This window comes from Haliaeetus albicilla, chromosome 2 (assembly GCF_947461875.1).
Source record: "Haliaeetus albicilla chromosome 2, bHalAlb1.1, whole genome shotgun sequence".
Taxonomy (NCBI): Eukaryota; Metazoa; Chordata; class Aves; order Accipitriformes; family Accipitridae; genus Haliaeetus; species Haliaeetus albicilla.
The window spans coordinates 12,589,202-12,604,129 of record NC_091484.1 but is presented as its reverse complement, the minus strand read 5'-3'; the positions used below and the strand labels follow the sequence as shown (position 1 = coordinate 12,604,129).

The following is a 14,928-nucleotide window of genomic DNA, read 5'->3' as shown; positions in this document are numbered from 1 at the left end:
CAGGTGTGGTGGGACTTGCCATTAGAAAATCATACAAGACTTGGTTTCTCCAACTTGGAAGGATAAAGTGCTGGAATTTGGAGCTGAATATCCTCCAGACTCAATCCTTTGAACATCAATAGATTTCCCAAGGAGAATTTTCCCTTGAGGAACTCAGATTGGTAGGAAACTGAATACAAACATTTATCAAAATAATCTCAGGGAAGGACTCCCTCTGGATGAGAGCACAGTTTGCACTATGAGAATGAGTCTGAAGCAAGGGATCAGATTAAAAATAGACAAATCAGTAATTCAAAATGTGCAAGAAGTGCTATCAGAAAGGACTGTCTCATAGTGTTAAAAGCCTGCTTGAAAAGCCTACTTAATCTTCAGACATTAACGTATCACTGAGACTACAATAGAACAAATGGCATCAGCCTGCAAGATGTGTATCTGTCAGGAGGCCTGATGAGCTCTGTGGGTGAGATCCATTTATAGAGTCCATACCTGTCTGGCTCTGTTTATTTCCTAGCAGAGCTGCTGGAGCGTTTCAGCATCACCCAAGTGAACTGCCAAGAGCTTCAGCCAGATGTCAGCATGTTACACTCAGCTGTAGGCTTGAGAGTTACTGGTTCCTGAATTTCTGGCTCTGAATACCATCTCCTGCCTCTTCCAACCCCGGCAGACAGAGCTTGGATGCCAGCAGTGAATCTCAGTAATTAAGGAGTTTGTCTTTGGTCTTACCACTCTCATTTCAGTTTGGAAAGGAGCCTTGGCTAGAAGGTTACACAGCACGTTACAGCAGAATCGGTGAACAGGGCTTCAGTCCTAGCCCTGCCACCGACTCGCAGTGACCAGGCTTACAAAGGTCCTTCGGCTGCCAGTTCTTGGGTGCCGGTGCCTCACTTGAGGACCCTACTCCTAATTTTTGGAAGCACTGAGACCTTCATACTCTGGGATGGAGAGGCAGTGTAGGAGAGGGTCTGTGAGCCCCGACCCTCTGCGCAGAGGGCTCTAGTGACTACCCCAGTGACACCCCTTTCCTATCAGGGCAGGCTGGGTGTTGGTCTGCGTATTTTCTGTGACTTCGTTTCCCATCAGAATCCAAACACTGCTACTAATCCTCACCTTGGGAAAGTGTTTTGAAAGCTTCTGACAAAAGAAACGGAATTTGAGTGAGATGTGTTACTGGTATCAAGAAAGTGAAACGTAGTTTATGGAGAGGGAGTGAGGAGGGCCACTTTTCCAGTAAGGGCTGAAAAATGAAAGCAGTTATTACTAATTTTTTTCCGGGATGAATAATAATATGCAACCTGAGAAGACCTTGGTGCACAGGGGTATGGTACATGTACAATGAATGGCAATAAATATGTCTCACTGCAAAGACATGAGGAAATACTGCAGTGCAAACCAAAAAACAAATGTAGAAAGAACTGAAAAAGCTAAGGATGATTTGGATTTGGAGAAAGACTTCACGCCTGAGCTCTGTCTCTACTTAGAATTGGGTGCTGACAAAATTGCCATTTCCGCTTGTTGAATCAATTTTAGCTTTGAAACAGACTCACATCTAGTAGGCTTTGGAAAAATCTTCCCTTATTTTATAAATAGCTTCCTTTTTTATCATTTCACAATCAGCTGAAACGAATGGGTCAGTGTGATGCTGGTGAAAGGCAGGCAGCCAAAGCGGGCTAATGGCACCACCTGCTTGTGGTTCAAAGGCTGAGTGTCTCCTGTGCAGAGCCTGGCATTGCAGTGGAAGTGTTTGATGGTCTCGTAGAGGGAATGGGTAGGAGTTGTATAAAAGCTGCAAATTTCACCTGTTTATTTCTACTTAGAATACGTAGTGCCATTTCTGTTGGGGGACAGGAGGAGAAAGGAAGAAAATGTACAGTGTTGGTTCCAACCCAAGTGTGTATTTTCCCCCGTCACCTGCAAACTTCAAACTGCGAGGATCAGAGCCCACGAGAAGGTGTGTGTGGACAGCACCACCACCAAATTCAGTGTACTGATAGTATTGGGAAGAATTTAAGCTGGCTGTTTCACCCAGACTGATAGGATCTCTCCTGACATTCACAAGAATTATTTCTCCCTCCTCAGTGTTTTTGTGTCCTAAACAGTCAGTGTTTGGGAGCTGAAAGGGCAGAATTTACTGCCTTTCCTGAGCTCTGGGTTTATCTCTTAGCCACTACAGCCACTCACTGGGGGCAGTGAAAGCTCTGGTAATTATTTGAGAGTAATTTTTTTCTTAGGATTTTTATGCTAGAATTTCTTTGTACAAGTGTCTCTGGCCTCTGCAACTCGCAGCCATGTGCATTCTCCAGTTGACTGTGAAGTCTTCTGCGCTAAAAAAGATGAAAGGTTTTTAATCCAATTGCTCAAAACCTTTGAAATTGTTTTCATTAATACCCATTTAATTCAAATGCTTGGTAACAGCCTAGAAAATCCTTTTATTACAAATGCCATACCTTAGTCCCTCAGTAGATAAGTAACCGATTAGGTTTTCCCCAAAGTATTTAGGCTCTCTGATAATAAAGCCTGCAGCAAAACTAACCTGGCACTACTGATATTTTAGGGTTAGGAAAAGGGCAAAACAAATCAGATTCTTTAAATACCACAAACAAGCAAAACAGAGCACAAGCCATTTTTTCCCTTTGTAGGTCATCTTATCGAGACATCTCAATTTCAGAGCTGGATACTGAATCGGGACATTAAAAATTAAAAAAAAAAAAAATCCCCAGCAAGAGCAAAGCCAGAAGCACGCGTCTTAATTCTTGCTGCCAGAGCGCTTCAAGGGAGGAGATCAAAACCTCAAGGATAAGAGAAACCCGCCAGGACTGAAAGGCCACGCTACTGAAGGCGGGAATTAAAATGCAGGCACTGATTTAGGGGGCGATTACATTAACGCTGAGGTGTAAAGGCCCGCGGTGTCTCGCTGGCAGAGGGGCCGACCGGGCCTGGCCGTGGGCACCCACCGCAGGGTGGCCACCCACCGGCGCTCACAGCCGGGGCGGGGCCCGCGGCAGCGTGAAGCCGAGCGGCCTCAGCTGCCTTTCGGGAGGAACCTGGCGGTGGAGCCCTCCCGCCCGCCACGGTCCCACAGGCCGCCCTTAGCAACGCGGTGCCCCGGGCAGTTGCTAGGGGCGGGCCGGGGTGCACTTCCTGCCGGGCGGGAACCACTTCCGGGGCGGCGAGGCCTGGCCGAGCGGGGCGGTGAGCGGGTCGGGCGGCCGTGAAGGGGAGGTCGGGGGGTTTTGGGGGGGGGGGGGTCGGGGTCTGGAGCGGCGCGGGAATCTGCTGGAAAGGTCGCTGTTGGGAAGGGTGGAGCGGTGGCCTCAGCATGGCGCCGCCCCCCCTCCCTCCCCCGGGAAGCGGGTGGGAGAGCCTCGGGTGCAGGGGAGCCTCGCTGGCTCCGTGGCGGCCTGTTCCTCCTGCTGCAGCCAGGGCTGGCCACCGCTGCTTGAGGGAAGAAACGGCACAGAGCTGTTCTCTCGAGAAGGGAGGAGGAACTCTGGCTGTCCCCCGCTCTGAGGCTGCACAGCTGCTTCTCCTTACAGCCCCCGGGCACGGCCGGCGAACACGGCTGCCTGGCCCGTCAGCCTACAGACGGGCTCCTCGGCCTCATTAATTGTCATGTTTTCAGCGGTGTTAAGCACACGCCAGCCCCCCCGAAGTCAATATGAATTGGCCAGTCTCCATCCCAACACCTACAAAGTCATTTCAGAAATGCAGCTCGAGGGTTTTTTTGCATCACCCTTTGATGGAAGCTTTTGTGTTCTGCACCGATACTGTTGCTCCTTATTCCCACCCCAAGAGGAAGCTAATATACATTACTTGAACTGCTCCTGTGGCTTTGTCCTACACTAATCATTTATATAGTCGTGAAGATGCCAGCTGGGAAACACAGGACAGCAAAAAGAAAGGTTTGAGTCTGTCCTGGCTCTATTGAGATGGCTAGTTTATGGCCATGGCCCTGAAAACACATGGTTATTTATCATAGGGCCTGATCTGCACCCAGGGGGGCAGCCGCATCATCTTCCAGAGGTGTCGCTGAGCAAAAGTGTGAGCCTGCAGCCCTGAGTAGGCCCTCACTGGTTCAGTGGTACAACTCTGGCTTTGCTACAGGACCGAATCCTTTGCGGGGGGGGATAGCTAGCTTGCCGTAAAACCCTAATAGAGGCAAGACTGAATACTTTTAAAAAAATAGTCAAAATCAATTCCTGTAGTGCAGTGCAACTGTTTGTGACCTATTTCTGCTGTTATGTACCAATGAGATGGCCAGGCTTGTGGGGAGAGGTGGTAGCTGCTCTTAAACTAAATGAGTAAGCTGGAGGGGTGGGGGGGAAGCTTCCTCTCAGGGTCTGAAATAGGAGTACTGATCTTTAAGTGCAATTTAAGAACAATTACTTTAAGTGTAACCATGTTGATAGGTGAGGTGGTCTGAGGAAAAAGGTGGTTGATAACCTGTGGAGAAGAAGAGATGTTAGCTAAGGAAGAGGTGGTGAAACTGTTAGCTTCTCAGGAACAGGGAGGAAGACTCCATTATCCTCCAGGGATGTGTTGGATTAGCTGCAAGGCAATGTGCAAGGAGGTAGTGCTCTCAGTGAGAAAACTCACTTTGCAAGTTTTGTGTTCAGTGTGGAAGGGGGCGTGCCTGACGCTGTGCCCTGGTTCCCCAGTGTTCAACTTCGGCCTGCTTGTTTGTGTAAGGTTTAGCCTCCTTGCGTGTGCAGGTTTGGGCATTGTGTTAACCAGAGGAGGTTTTTTTTTTAAATTGGAGAATTTTGCTAATATTAGTTTAGCTCCACTTGTAGCAGGAAAACTAATGGTCCGAATGTGGGTTGCCTGCTGTGGCTACTGTGCAAGCAAGGACACTCTACTATGACTAGTTGGACCATGATGTCAGGTCTTCTCTGAGCATATTTCATGGGTTAGTGCTTAAAATGGTAGTGGCAGCTGCTACCAGCTTGTGTGAGAGCTCTCGATGCTGGTCGTGTCACCTGGGTTTTGTTAGAAAATTACTGCTACCCTCAAGGGAGGTGAAATGGAAAAGGGGAAAGGAGGGGAGACTTGTGGAAGATGAGGATGGAGATTTTTTGTGCTCATTGTATCGGTTTCCTTTTCTGGTTTATTTCTGTATGTTGTGTTTCAGGTGTATGAGTCAGGATTATCAGTAGGAGTTTGTCCTGAGAAAATTCTGGGCGAGGAATGAAGCAACATCCCTTCCTGCCCTGTTTGAGGAAGGGAGTGGGCAAGAATAACGTTTTCAAAAGATATCCCAATAAATAAAGTCAAGATAAAATACAACTCAGGGGTGAAGTTTCCCATGATTCTGTTTCTTGCTTAGGAACTGCTGCCTTAGTGGATTGGAGGAGACGGTGTTTTAAAAGTTAAAAGCAGTTAGGGATAAGCCACTTTTATGCATGCTTTGTTGACACTGTTGCATGTCCAGTGCAGCCTTTGGGTCTGTGTTGGGACTTGCTGAGCCTGAGTGTCCCAGCATGTATTCTGACTTCATGTACGGGTCCCATGCAGCCCTTGCTTATTGAATTTTAATCAGAATTTGAAAAAATTTTTTCACTGAAGTACAGACCTGGAAGGGACTGCGAGAGGTCACCTATTCTTATCTCCTGATTCAAAGGCAGGATTGTATATACTCACACCCCATCCCAGGCAAATGTTTATCTGATCTGCTCTTCTGAATTACCAGTAATAGGGACTCCACAGTCCCTGTATTCCACCGGCTGGCAGTCTGTGCAGTTGGGAATTTTTTCCTGTCTTTTAAAATTCAGAATAATATCCCATACTTCAGCTGAATTAAAACAAAATAATTATTTCTTGTAATTTATACCACTCCTTTTCGTATGTCCCCAAATGACGTTTGCCTCTTACGCAATGGCATTAAGTTGTTGATTGATTCTCAAATTTATCAACTATAACTTTACTCAAATTATACTCTAAGTTTACCATCTTTCTGAACTGGGTCACATCTGCAGATTGTAGAAATCTCCTCCTAGCCTGAGAAGTATAGAGCCTGCTTTGGAGATAATTTCTAGGAGGCAGATTATTACCATTCAACTGAAACGTGCCTGCAGCACAATCTCACACCCAAGCTTTAGTAATACAGAGAATTGTAGGTATCAATAAGAGGTGCTGATTCAGTAAGTACACACCAGGATCATCCAGGTCAGGAAAACGGAGTAAGACAGTAATCACAACTGAGTTCTGATGGCATCTCAGACTAATTGAATTTCCCTTTTGGGACTTTGTGGTGTACTCCAGCAATTCTGGCAGGAGAGTTCTCCATTATTGTAGAAAGCCATTAGTCATTCATAGAATAAATTGACAGCTCCATTAGCAAAAGACAAAGGAAGGAAGAAGGGATGGTCTTGTGGCTGAGAAACTAGCTTGGAACCCAGAAGATCAATATTTAACTCTGCCACAAACTACCTCTGTGACCATTGCAAGGTATATAGGCCTTAGTGTAACCAGCTACTAAAGCCATGCTTAACTTTAAAAACATAACTTGTTCCTCTCTCTTCAACAGATCTACCTTCTGTCTGGTTTATTTTAGCAGTTGGTTTTGTACACCATCTAAAACCACAAGGCTGTGACCACATATACAATGTAAGTAAAAATGAATAATAGTCCCCTTGCATGCATGATCAGCTTCAGGGAAAAGTGTATTCTTGCTTATTAAGCTTTTCCGTTATTGTTTTGTGAATATTGTTCTTATTTTGTTTCTCTTGCCCTCACTTGCAAATGCACTAATACTAGTATTTGAAGACTATTTTCTTAGGCAGGTGGTGAAAGAAAAGCATCCAAATAAAATGCAAGTTTAATTTCCCTCTTTGTTATTGGGTCTGTAGGTCAAGGGTGTCTTCAGAAAACCTGCATGAGGTAGTCTGTCATTTTTTGATAATAGAAAGGGAATACCAGAAAGCATGATGCAAATAATTGCTCTTTATTTTTTCCCCCTTGTAGTAACCAGTATTCTTGAGAGCATTAGAGGAGAAGAAGGGTGCACTCACTATGGCTGCCGAGTTGGATTTCTCCCCACCTGAAATCCCTGAGCCCACATTCATGGAGAATGTGCTACGCTACGGACTTTTCTTCGGAGCCATTTTTCAGCTTATCTGTGTGCTAGCCATAATCCTGCCAGTTTCAAAGTCCCATAAGACAGTAAGCAGTGCTCTTTAATATTGATATAGATGGGCAGAGTCAGAGAAAATAGGATGGGAGGGGACTTGTGGTAGCTAATGGAGACACAGTGGTCTGCCCCTGGGATTGATGACAGTTTCATTGTTCATTCTCTTTCCTTCCTTCTAGCTTTTCCACCTCCAGCTTTTGTCTTATGATTTACCCTCAGATCAGAAAGTCAAGAACAAATACCTGAGCCAGGGTCTCTCTGAATATCAGTGAAAAAAGTGACCTGAAGCACTGGCAAGGTGTGCTAAATGTACATGCTGTTCCTCAGTGCACTGTGAAGGCTTTAGTCCCAACCCCATATTGTCATCCTACTGCTGATTTGCTCTGTTAACTGCCAGGCAGGGTGTCCCCTTTGCAGGACCTGCCTTTCAGGAAGTGACTTTAGGCTCTAGTTTGTGTGCGATTTTTGGAAACAAGATACAGGTGAAATTTCTAGTATATTCTAACGTGAGGAAGGCAGTTTTCAGTACCGGCACCCAGTCCCGTGCAGCAAGAGGAGGGTCCTTTGATGCAGTTCGTACAGGAGAATGTTAAAGTGAAAGGTTGAGAGGAGCTACAGGACACTGATTCCTCTAGAGTGGGCCACAGTGGGACGTCCTGCATCTACCTGGCTTTTCTGATAAGACAGCTGCATGTGCGTGGTAATGCCTGTGCTGCTGAGGACAGATATTTCGGTGTTGGTGATCAGGCTGCAAGTTTGGTGGTTTGATACGGATTTTGTCTAAATGTGTGTGCTATATTGTCACTAACAACTCAGCATGGGAAGTTTTGTTTTCAGGCTATCTTTATTGCCATGTTTGTTCCCCCTTGTGCAGAGGAAGCATGGAAATTTTCAGCCTATGTGGGGAAGGGAATGCCTGAGGGTGAGGTACAGTGGGAAGTATACAGTTCATGACCCAACTCTTTCACCTTTAACTGCTGGTCTGCTGTGAAGTTGTGTTGACGTACTGGATTAGTGATGCTGCCCCAGCATGGGTGCATGCTCCCTCCCGCTAGTCCTGCAGCAGGAGCTGCAGCTCCCAGCAGGGAGATGAAGCAGGTGGCTGCCAGTCACAATGCAGTGGCATTGCAACTCTTGCACCGTTATTCTGCAGCCACCAGCACCCATCTGTCAGAGTCCATGGTTTCTTTCCCCTGATAAACTTTTGAGAAATTGAGTAGCCTGATTCTTGAAAGCTGAAGAGAGCGAGAGCTTTATTTTGAAGTAGGAAACTGAAGACCAGGCCCCCAATTAAAACAATAAAGCTCAAGGTCCTGTTACTGTTTAAGTTCACAAGCATGCTTTGATGTTAACATGCTCTACTTTTTATTTTCTCCATATGTATACTGTCCTCTTGATTTACTGTCCTTATGAGTAATTTACAAGACCGTAAACACTAGCAGCTACCCCTCCAGATCTCAGGAATGATGCTTGAGTCTGGGTAGGATACTGAGGAACCTCTCTGTCTTGGAGGCTTCAGGCTTTGAAGTCTACCTTGGTTTGAACATTAGAAGGCAGCAGTGTTCACTTTACGGCAACAGCACACTGCATCCCTGACTAATAACTGCATGTTGCTCCATTTCTCCAGAGCCTGCCAGCTCCCCATGCACCGATTAAAGCCTTTGGAAAGCCAGCCAAATCTCCTTCCTTGGAAAGCCACACAGATGTGAACTGTAATAGCCCAGTAACTTGAGAGACGTTTGAACCAAGCTCCTTGATTAAAAGGATACTGTCAGATGCTCGCCTCCCCCTCCATTATCTGGAGCGCTGTCTTGGAAGCTTGAAACTAGCACGTCTTGCTCAGCCATTTTTTGTGTGTCCTTTTCCAGTTGGCACACTCTGACTGATAGAAACCAAGATGCTAAAGCAATATTTATACTCAAATGCATTTAATGAAAGGAGGCAATCTGCATGTGTGCGCTTTCTCAGATGAGACTGGCGCTGTTCCCTTGTGTTTTTACAAGATAACTAGACTTTATTTCCCATGGCTGAAATATTATCTGTCATCTCCCCTGAAGGAAACAAGCAGCATATCTAAGCATTCCTTGCTAGTCCAGGTGAAGAAAGCTTTGCCTGCAATTCCCTCCCTGGATTTGGGACTTGGTTTAGAGGCTCTGAACTTTACATTCTTACTACTGTTTTGGTGAATATTTTTTGTCTTGCACATGATAACGATTAACATTTGGCAGAAATACCTGCTGAATGTTTCCATGCACACTGATGATTATATGGTATCTTCTCCTTTTCCTAATTTGAATAGTTTTCACTTAGTGTTGATTTTCTTCTTGCCTTTAAAGTTGGTTTTGTTTTTCTTCTCCAAAGCCTGTTTTAGACACTTAAGCTTTTAACGGCTTCTCTGGTAACAAGCTGTTTCTGTGCATAAACTCACACTCATCAAAAAGCACATGCGGAAGAAGCAGAGATGGTGCTGCTCAAGTCTCATTAAATGTGGACTCAGTTTGATATAGATGTGTTCCAACAGAGATACCCAGCACTTGCTTCCTTTGGCTTATGCTCAAATTCCTAAAGTCAGCTGTCAGCAAATTGTAAAAAAAAGTTACTGACTGTTTCTTAATTGATTCTTGTAGGACTCGGACAGTTTTGAGCCTAAGAATTCAGAGACAGTGAAGAAGCCAAAGGCAACTGCTCCACAGATAAGCAAGAAACCCAAGAAGGAAACCAAAAAGAAACGATAAAGGCATGACCGATGAGCCTCAAAAGACAAAATAATCACCTGTAATGCTTCCTCGGAGATGACATCAAAGGCAACTAGCTATATTAAATGGTTTTCTAGCATTGCCATGCTTTACCTTTTGGGGACAAGGGAGAAGGAACTTACTAGAGTGAAAGGGGTGGGGTTCTGCCATAGTTTTCTTACAAGCAAAGAGGACTTCACATGTCCAGGACTTCATTTGACATCATTAATGTGTCAGTCACCATTAAAGTGACTTCTGTCATTTCTGATGGGTAGAGAGGGCTGTTGTCCTAGCTCCTCCATGCTGGCTAGGATTTGTAGTAAAGTCCCTGTGGAAGGTGGAGCATGGGTTTGCTACTTTGGATACTGGTTTGTGTTGTATTTTTTGAAGGCAGAGGGATCAAATGGATCAAGGATACCACACTACACGGCTTTGTATTCATCTCTATTGTCGTCTAGTCTGAAATACATAGCTGCATTTTATGGTTTAATAATAATGTCTTTGTCATATTCTTTAATTCTTTAGGTAATAACTCATCAGATTCCAGACTGCTGTAGATGAAAGCTTTCATTTCCCCAGCGTCGCTACCTCTTTCTTACTCCCCACCCATGCACTTTTCCTTTCCATTCCCACCCTTGAAAGCAGGTGCATTTCAGGGAATTGAGGCTATGGTGGGGACTGCAATGACTACAAGAATTAGGGAATGATGTGATTCTGGAAGGTACGGAATTTAATGCCTGTGCTAATGGGGTGCTCTTGGAAACTTGGGAAGACCAATTACTGCACGTTGGAGAAAAGCTGCTCTGAGGCGGGAGTCTCGGAGTGCTGCGTTGGTCATGTATCGAACAGCACTGCCTCGCTGTACTGTTGATAAACCCTCCTGTCAGCTAGCCACGTCCTAACCGTGTGCTCCATTTCAACACAGCTGGGGTTTGTTGCATTTGCAAACTCCCTCCCAGCCTTACCTGCTATAGTTTGCTGCATCTCCTCTTGCTGAATTCTTCCTGAAGTTAAATACAATCTCAGCCTGAGGAGATGTGGTATTTTAAGATCCAAGGGATGGCAAGCTGGCTGTGTAGCATGACTATATGGCAAGAGACATATACACTATGTTCCTTCAGGCTCTGGCTTTCCAGGCCCAGGGACAATCTAGTATTAGATTTAAATATGGCTAGACAGGACTGGAAAGTGATAGGTGGTGACGTAGCCACAGAGTCTCTGTAGGGCAGCTCGAGCTTCCTGATGCCAGCTCACATCTTGGTTTGTTTGATCACGAATGAGTCAATGGGAGGAGAACCTGCTCTTTTAGACGCACCCAGCATTCAGAGCAGCTTTGAAGGAAAGGGTTCTCTTTGGCAGGGCTGCAAGTCTGCGATCCTTTTTGCATACATAGACTCCCATCCTCAATTCACAAATGCCTCATGAGCCCAGATATGGTAGCAGTGTTGTGCTGCGTGTTCTTTAAGAGGAGTTGAAGAACACGTTTACAGAAACCATCAGTGCTGAGAACGGCCATGTTCTCTCCTCACTCTTGCTTTAGGCGGGTGAGACCGATGGATCCCAGTACCAGTTTGATTCTAACCTCTCAGTGCTTCCCTGCTCCAGGCTCTCTGCTTCTCTTAACCAGAGTGCTGACACCAAGTTGCACTTCTTAAAATCCATCTTAGAGCTCTGCTTTAAATTCAGCATTTTCTTCTTTTTTTTTTTTTTTAGCTACATAAAGGCAATACTAGGAGGACAGAACAAAGCGTGGGAGACACAGACACTTTAACATTGCTTTAAGCTCTCAGTACAAGGAAACATTACAAAAACTTCCCACGCAAATAACAAAGAACAATATTGTGCTATGAGTTTCCATTTCGGACCTGTGTTCCTGTCTGTGATCTGCAGGGGAAAGAAAAGCATTGCCACTGCCCTGGATAGGTACTGCAGATCACTTCTTCCATTTTAATAAATGAAGAAGGTGGTGGTTTTATCTAACAACTCTGGCTTTCTGCAGGTTACCTAAAAGGGGGGTTTAATGCTTTAACGGAATTGCAACTGTTGAAAGAGTAGCACACACATTACCTGAAATACAGGAGCACTTCTACAGCTAAGAACCAGTTAGCAATGAGCACTGTGTGGTTGTTACCTGAAATAGCAGGCTACTACATCTACATCTAGCTATTTGCTGGCTGGCTTACTCACTGCTAATGATATTGGATATTGCAGGTTGTTTTTGTTGGGGGGAAGAGGGATTAAGATAAATTTCCCAGTCTGTTCCTAGCAGCTTTATACCTGTTTGAATGCTCATTAGCTGAATTTACAGTATGTTTTTAGAGATTACCAATATCCCATGTATTTTAGTTTGTCTTGAAACATGTAATAAATACAATCGGAATCTCTTTGTTTAAAAAGAAATCTCTTTTTGAAGTTGTGCTGCCTCTTTCCATGCATTCATTGTGAAAGTTGCCAGAACTCTTAAGACTATAGGAACACAGGGATATAAATAACCTATTCATAAAAATGATCCATTAAGGGAAAGCCTTTCAGATCCTTTAATCTGAGAAATTGGTTAGTTAATACTGTCAGGCATGTGCGTATCTGTGTTTGACTTGGAAGTAGCAAACCATCTCCCAGTACAGCTTCACCTTCCTAGAAGGAAGGAGGAAATAGCATGATGACTAAATTAATTTGCCTCTCATGAGAGATTTTGGCACCAAGAGCCCCCATGAAGGTAGCAATAATAAAAGCATCATTTGTTAATAATATGAGCAGAGGATTAGATGGGGATTCACTAGACTGGTGATAGGAATTTTCAGTAGCCCCTCAGTGTGTGATTGTAGCTCAGGTTTGCAGGGCTGGAGCGTGGAGCTGTCTGGTGGCTCTTCTTGGCTTGGTTAAGACAGGCGTGGTAGCCAAGCTCTGGCATGCGTCTGTTGGTTCCCTCACCAGAAAACCAAAACTAGTGGACTGGTGTGGTGACTCCTCTAATTCCCAAGCACTTTTCTCCAGGCCGTTTAGCAATTAACATCCCAAAGAGAGCTGAAGACCTCATTAACTCACTTTTACTGAAGGGGAGTTTTTCAAAGGTCTGCCTCCAGATACCAGCCAGTAGGCAGCACCTCTGTGAACAGCACCTTGCTCTGCCACCCAAAGGCCAGGAGCTGGGCTGAGAGCTGGGTTTGTTACGAATATTTGTTATGAAATTCCTTTCCTTCAACAGGCCAAGCCTCAGCTCTGAAGAAACACGGCTGGGAGTTGAGAATTCCTTGCTTCGTTTTTGATCATGTTCAAGCAGCTCTGCCTCTCTGGCCACGCTCATCTGGAGCTGTGGCCATCGCCGTCCCCTTGAGGTGTCCCACGCTCACAATGCATCCTTGTGCTCCCCCAGTGCAAGCAGCACAATCCCTTGAGACAGGCTAATAAGTAGCTCGTGACTGGAGTTCCAGTTCACATAGTTCAATTAAATCCCTGTTAATCTTGTTCAGACCTAATTTACTTTCATTCTCATACACACACTTCCCTCAGCTTCAGAGAGATTCTGGTGAGGTTCCCTACTGACAGGAACTGAAGAGCCTGAGGCCATCTTTGAAGAGGACTGATGTTTGCAGAGCAGCCCCCTTGTCGAGTCAATAAGCTATGATTATTTCCCAGCCTGTCATGAAGAATGTGAAAATATTCCTTCAGCATTTGGATTTCAGGGAGGGTCAAGGCTGCATGTGACGGTGCTCGAGGAGAAAATGAGGAAGCTGTAGGAGGGGAGGACCTGCTCAGTATCTCTGTTTCCCAGGGCACTGCTGAACTGTTCCCCTGTGTATGTGTGTGAATTTTTGGACAGCTGAGAGCTGGGGTGCCGGACTTCTCTCTTGGGAGCCTCTCTTACACACTGATACTACTTTCAGGCAGAAGTTACGTTGTTCACAGTCTGTGGCCTGCGGGGATCGAGATGACTGTATTGATTTAATTGTTTGTTTATTAATCTGATGAGGCATCAGAGACTGACTACAGCGAGAAAATGGGATGATGAATGGAGAGTGCTGGAGCACAGAGCATGGCTGCTTGTTTGATGATTAGGTTGATTGCCAGCTTTGGCACTGGGAAGGGATCTGACCCTCCTCCTCTTCCTCATCCAACCAGAAGGGATGATTCGGTTGGGGAGCATACTCTTTCTCTCTGGCAAGAGACATGGGCTGTAATCAATGTTTGTATTTCTCCTTAAATTGGCAGTTACTGCAGGTCCAAGGTCCTGCTCTTCTCCTCTGGTAGTTTGTGGCTTTTGAGCGGTTGTTTGTGGGGGCGTTTTCTGGCTTTTGGTACTCAGGACAGTGTGCAGTAGCTGGTCTAAATGTCTCTTGCTTGGCAATTGCAGAGCAATGAACTTATCTTCCTGACTCTCCCTTGAAATTCAGCTGATTTTCCCATTTCATGTTGATTCTTCCCAATTCACCCACTGTGATTCACCCCAATGCCCCCTCTTGTTGCTTCCACCCTGTAGCCTCATGTCTGTTGCAATTCTTCTGTCCTTGCAGCCAGATTTTACCTGTCAGTGACAGACTGTGGATATCACCTGCTGTTACAAGGACTGATACAGAAAAAGAATACGCAGAGAACTATCCAGGATGGATGTCCCCTTGTGATCAGCCCCATCAGCATGTTTCTCTTCCCTGATGATTTTTTCAACCAGCAGATGCAACTGCTGGGGAAGGACAGCTCTCCACCTTGGGAGCCCCAGGTATACCCAGGAAGCTGTGCCATCCACATCAGCCTACCCCTGAGCCATGAGGAGTTAAAATGATCAAATATTACGCTTCCGAGCTCTTGTGATAAGTGAGCGCTACAGTGCTGTGCATGCTCCACACCACCCGTTCAGATCTTGCTCCTCACCAGCACACACAGATTTGTCTTGTGTAATCCCCAACCTCTCACAGTGCTCGCTTCCCTCCTCCCAGCTTCCTTGGTTTCATTTAGTGCCTGGAGGTGCCGGTGTGGCTTTGATGCTCCTTGCACCCTGCTTTGCTGGAGTCATGAGCAGCCACACACCAGGAAACCGCAGTCCCACCGAGGACCACAGCGACGCAGAGCGGG

At 45.6% G+C, this 14,928-nt stretch overlaps 1 protein-coding gene across 4 annotated transcripts; it reads left to right on the top strand.

Annotated features, from left to right (window-relative positions):
* The first annotated feature begins 3,140 nt into the window (after nt 1–3,140).
* Nucleotides 3,141–12,261, top strand: MANBAL (mannosidase beta like). Of its 4 annotated transcripts, none has more exons than XM_069806763.1 (4): nt 3,141–3,189; nt 6,524–6,603; nt 6,961–7,158; nt 9,754–12,261. In XM_069806763.1, the coding sequence occupies exons 3-4, from the start codon at nt 7,009–7,011 to the stop codon at nt 9,859–9,861; spliced, it is 258 nt and encodes an 85-aa protein (XP_069662864.1). In that variant the 5' UTR covers nt 3,141–3,189; nt 6,524–6,603; nt 6,961–7,008; the 3' UTR covers nt 9,862–12,261. The 4 variants fall into 4 exon arrangements, with proteins under 4 accessions (XP_069662864.1, XP_069662885.1, XP_069662878.1 ...); XM_069806777.1 differs by having other exon boundaries at nt 3,159–3,189; nt 6,524–6,607; nt 6,980–7,158; XM_069806769.1 differs by having other exon boundaries at nt 3,177–3,197.
* Nucleotides 12,262–14,928: the final 2,667 nt, after the last annotated feature.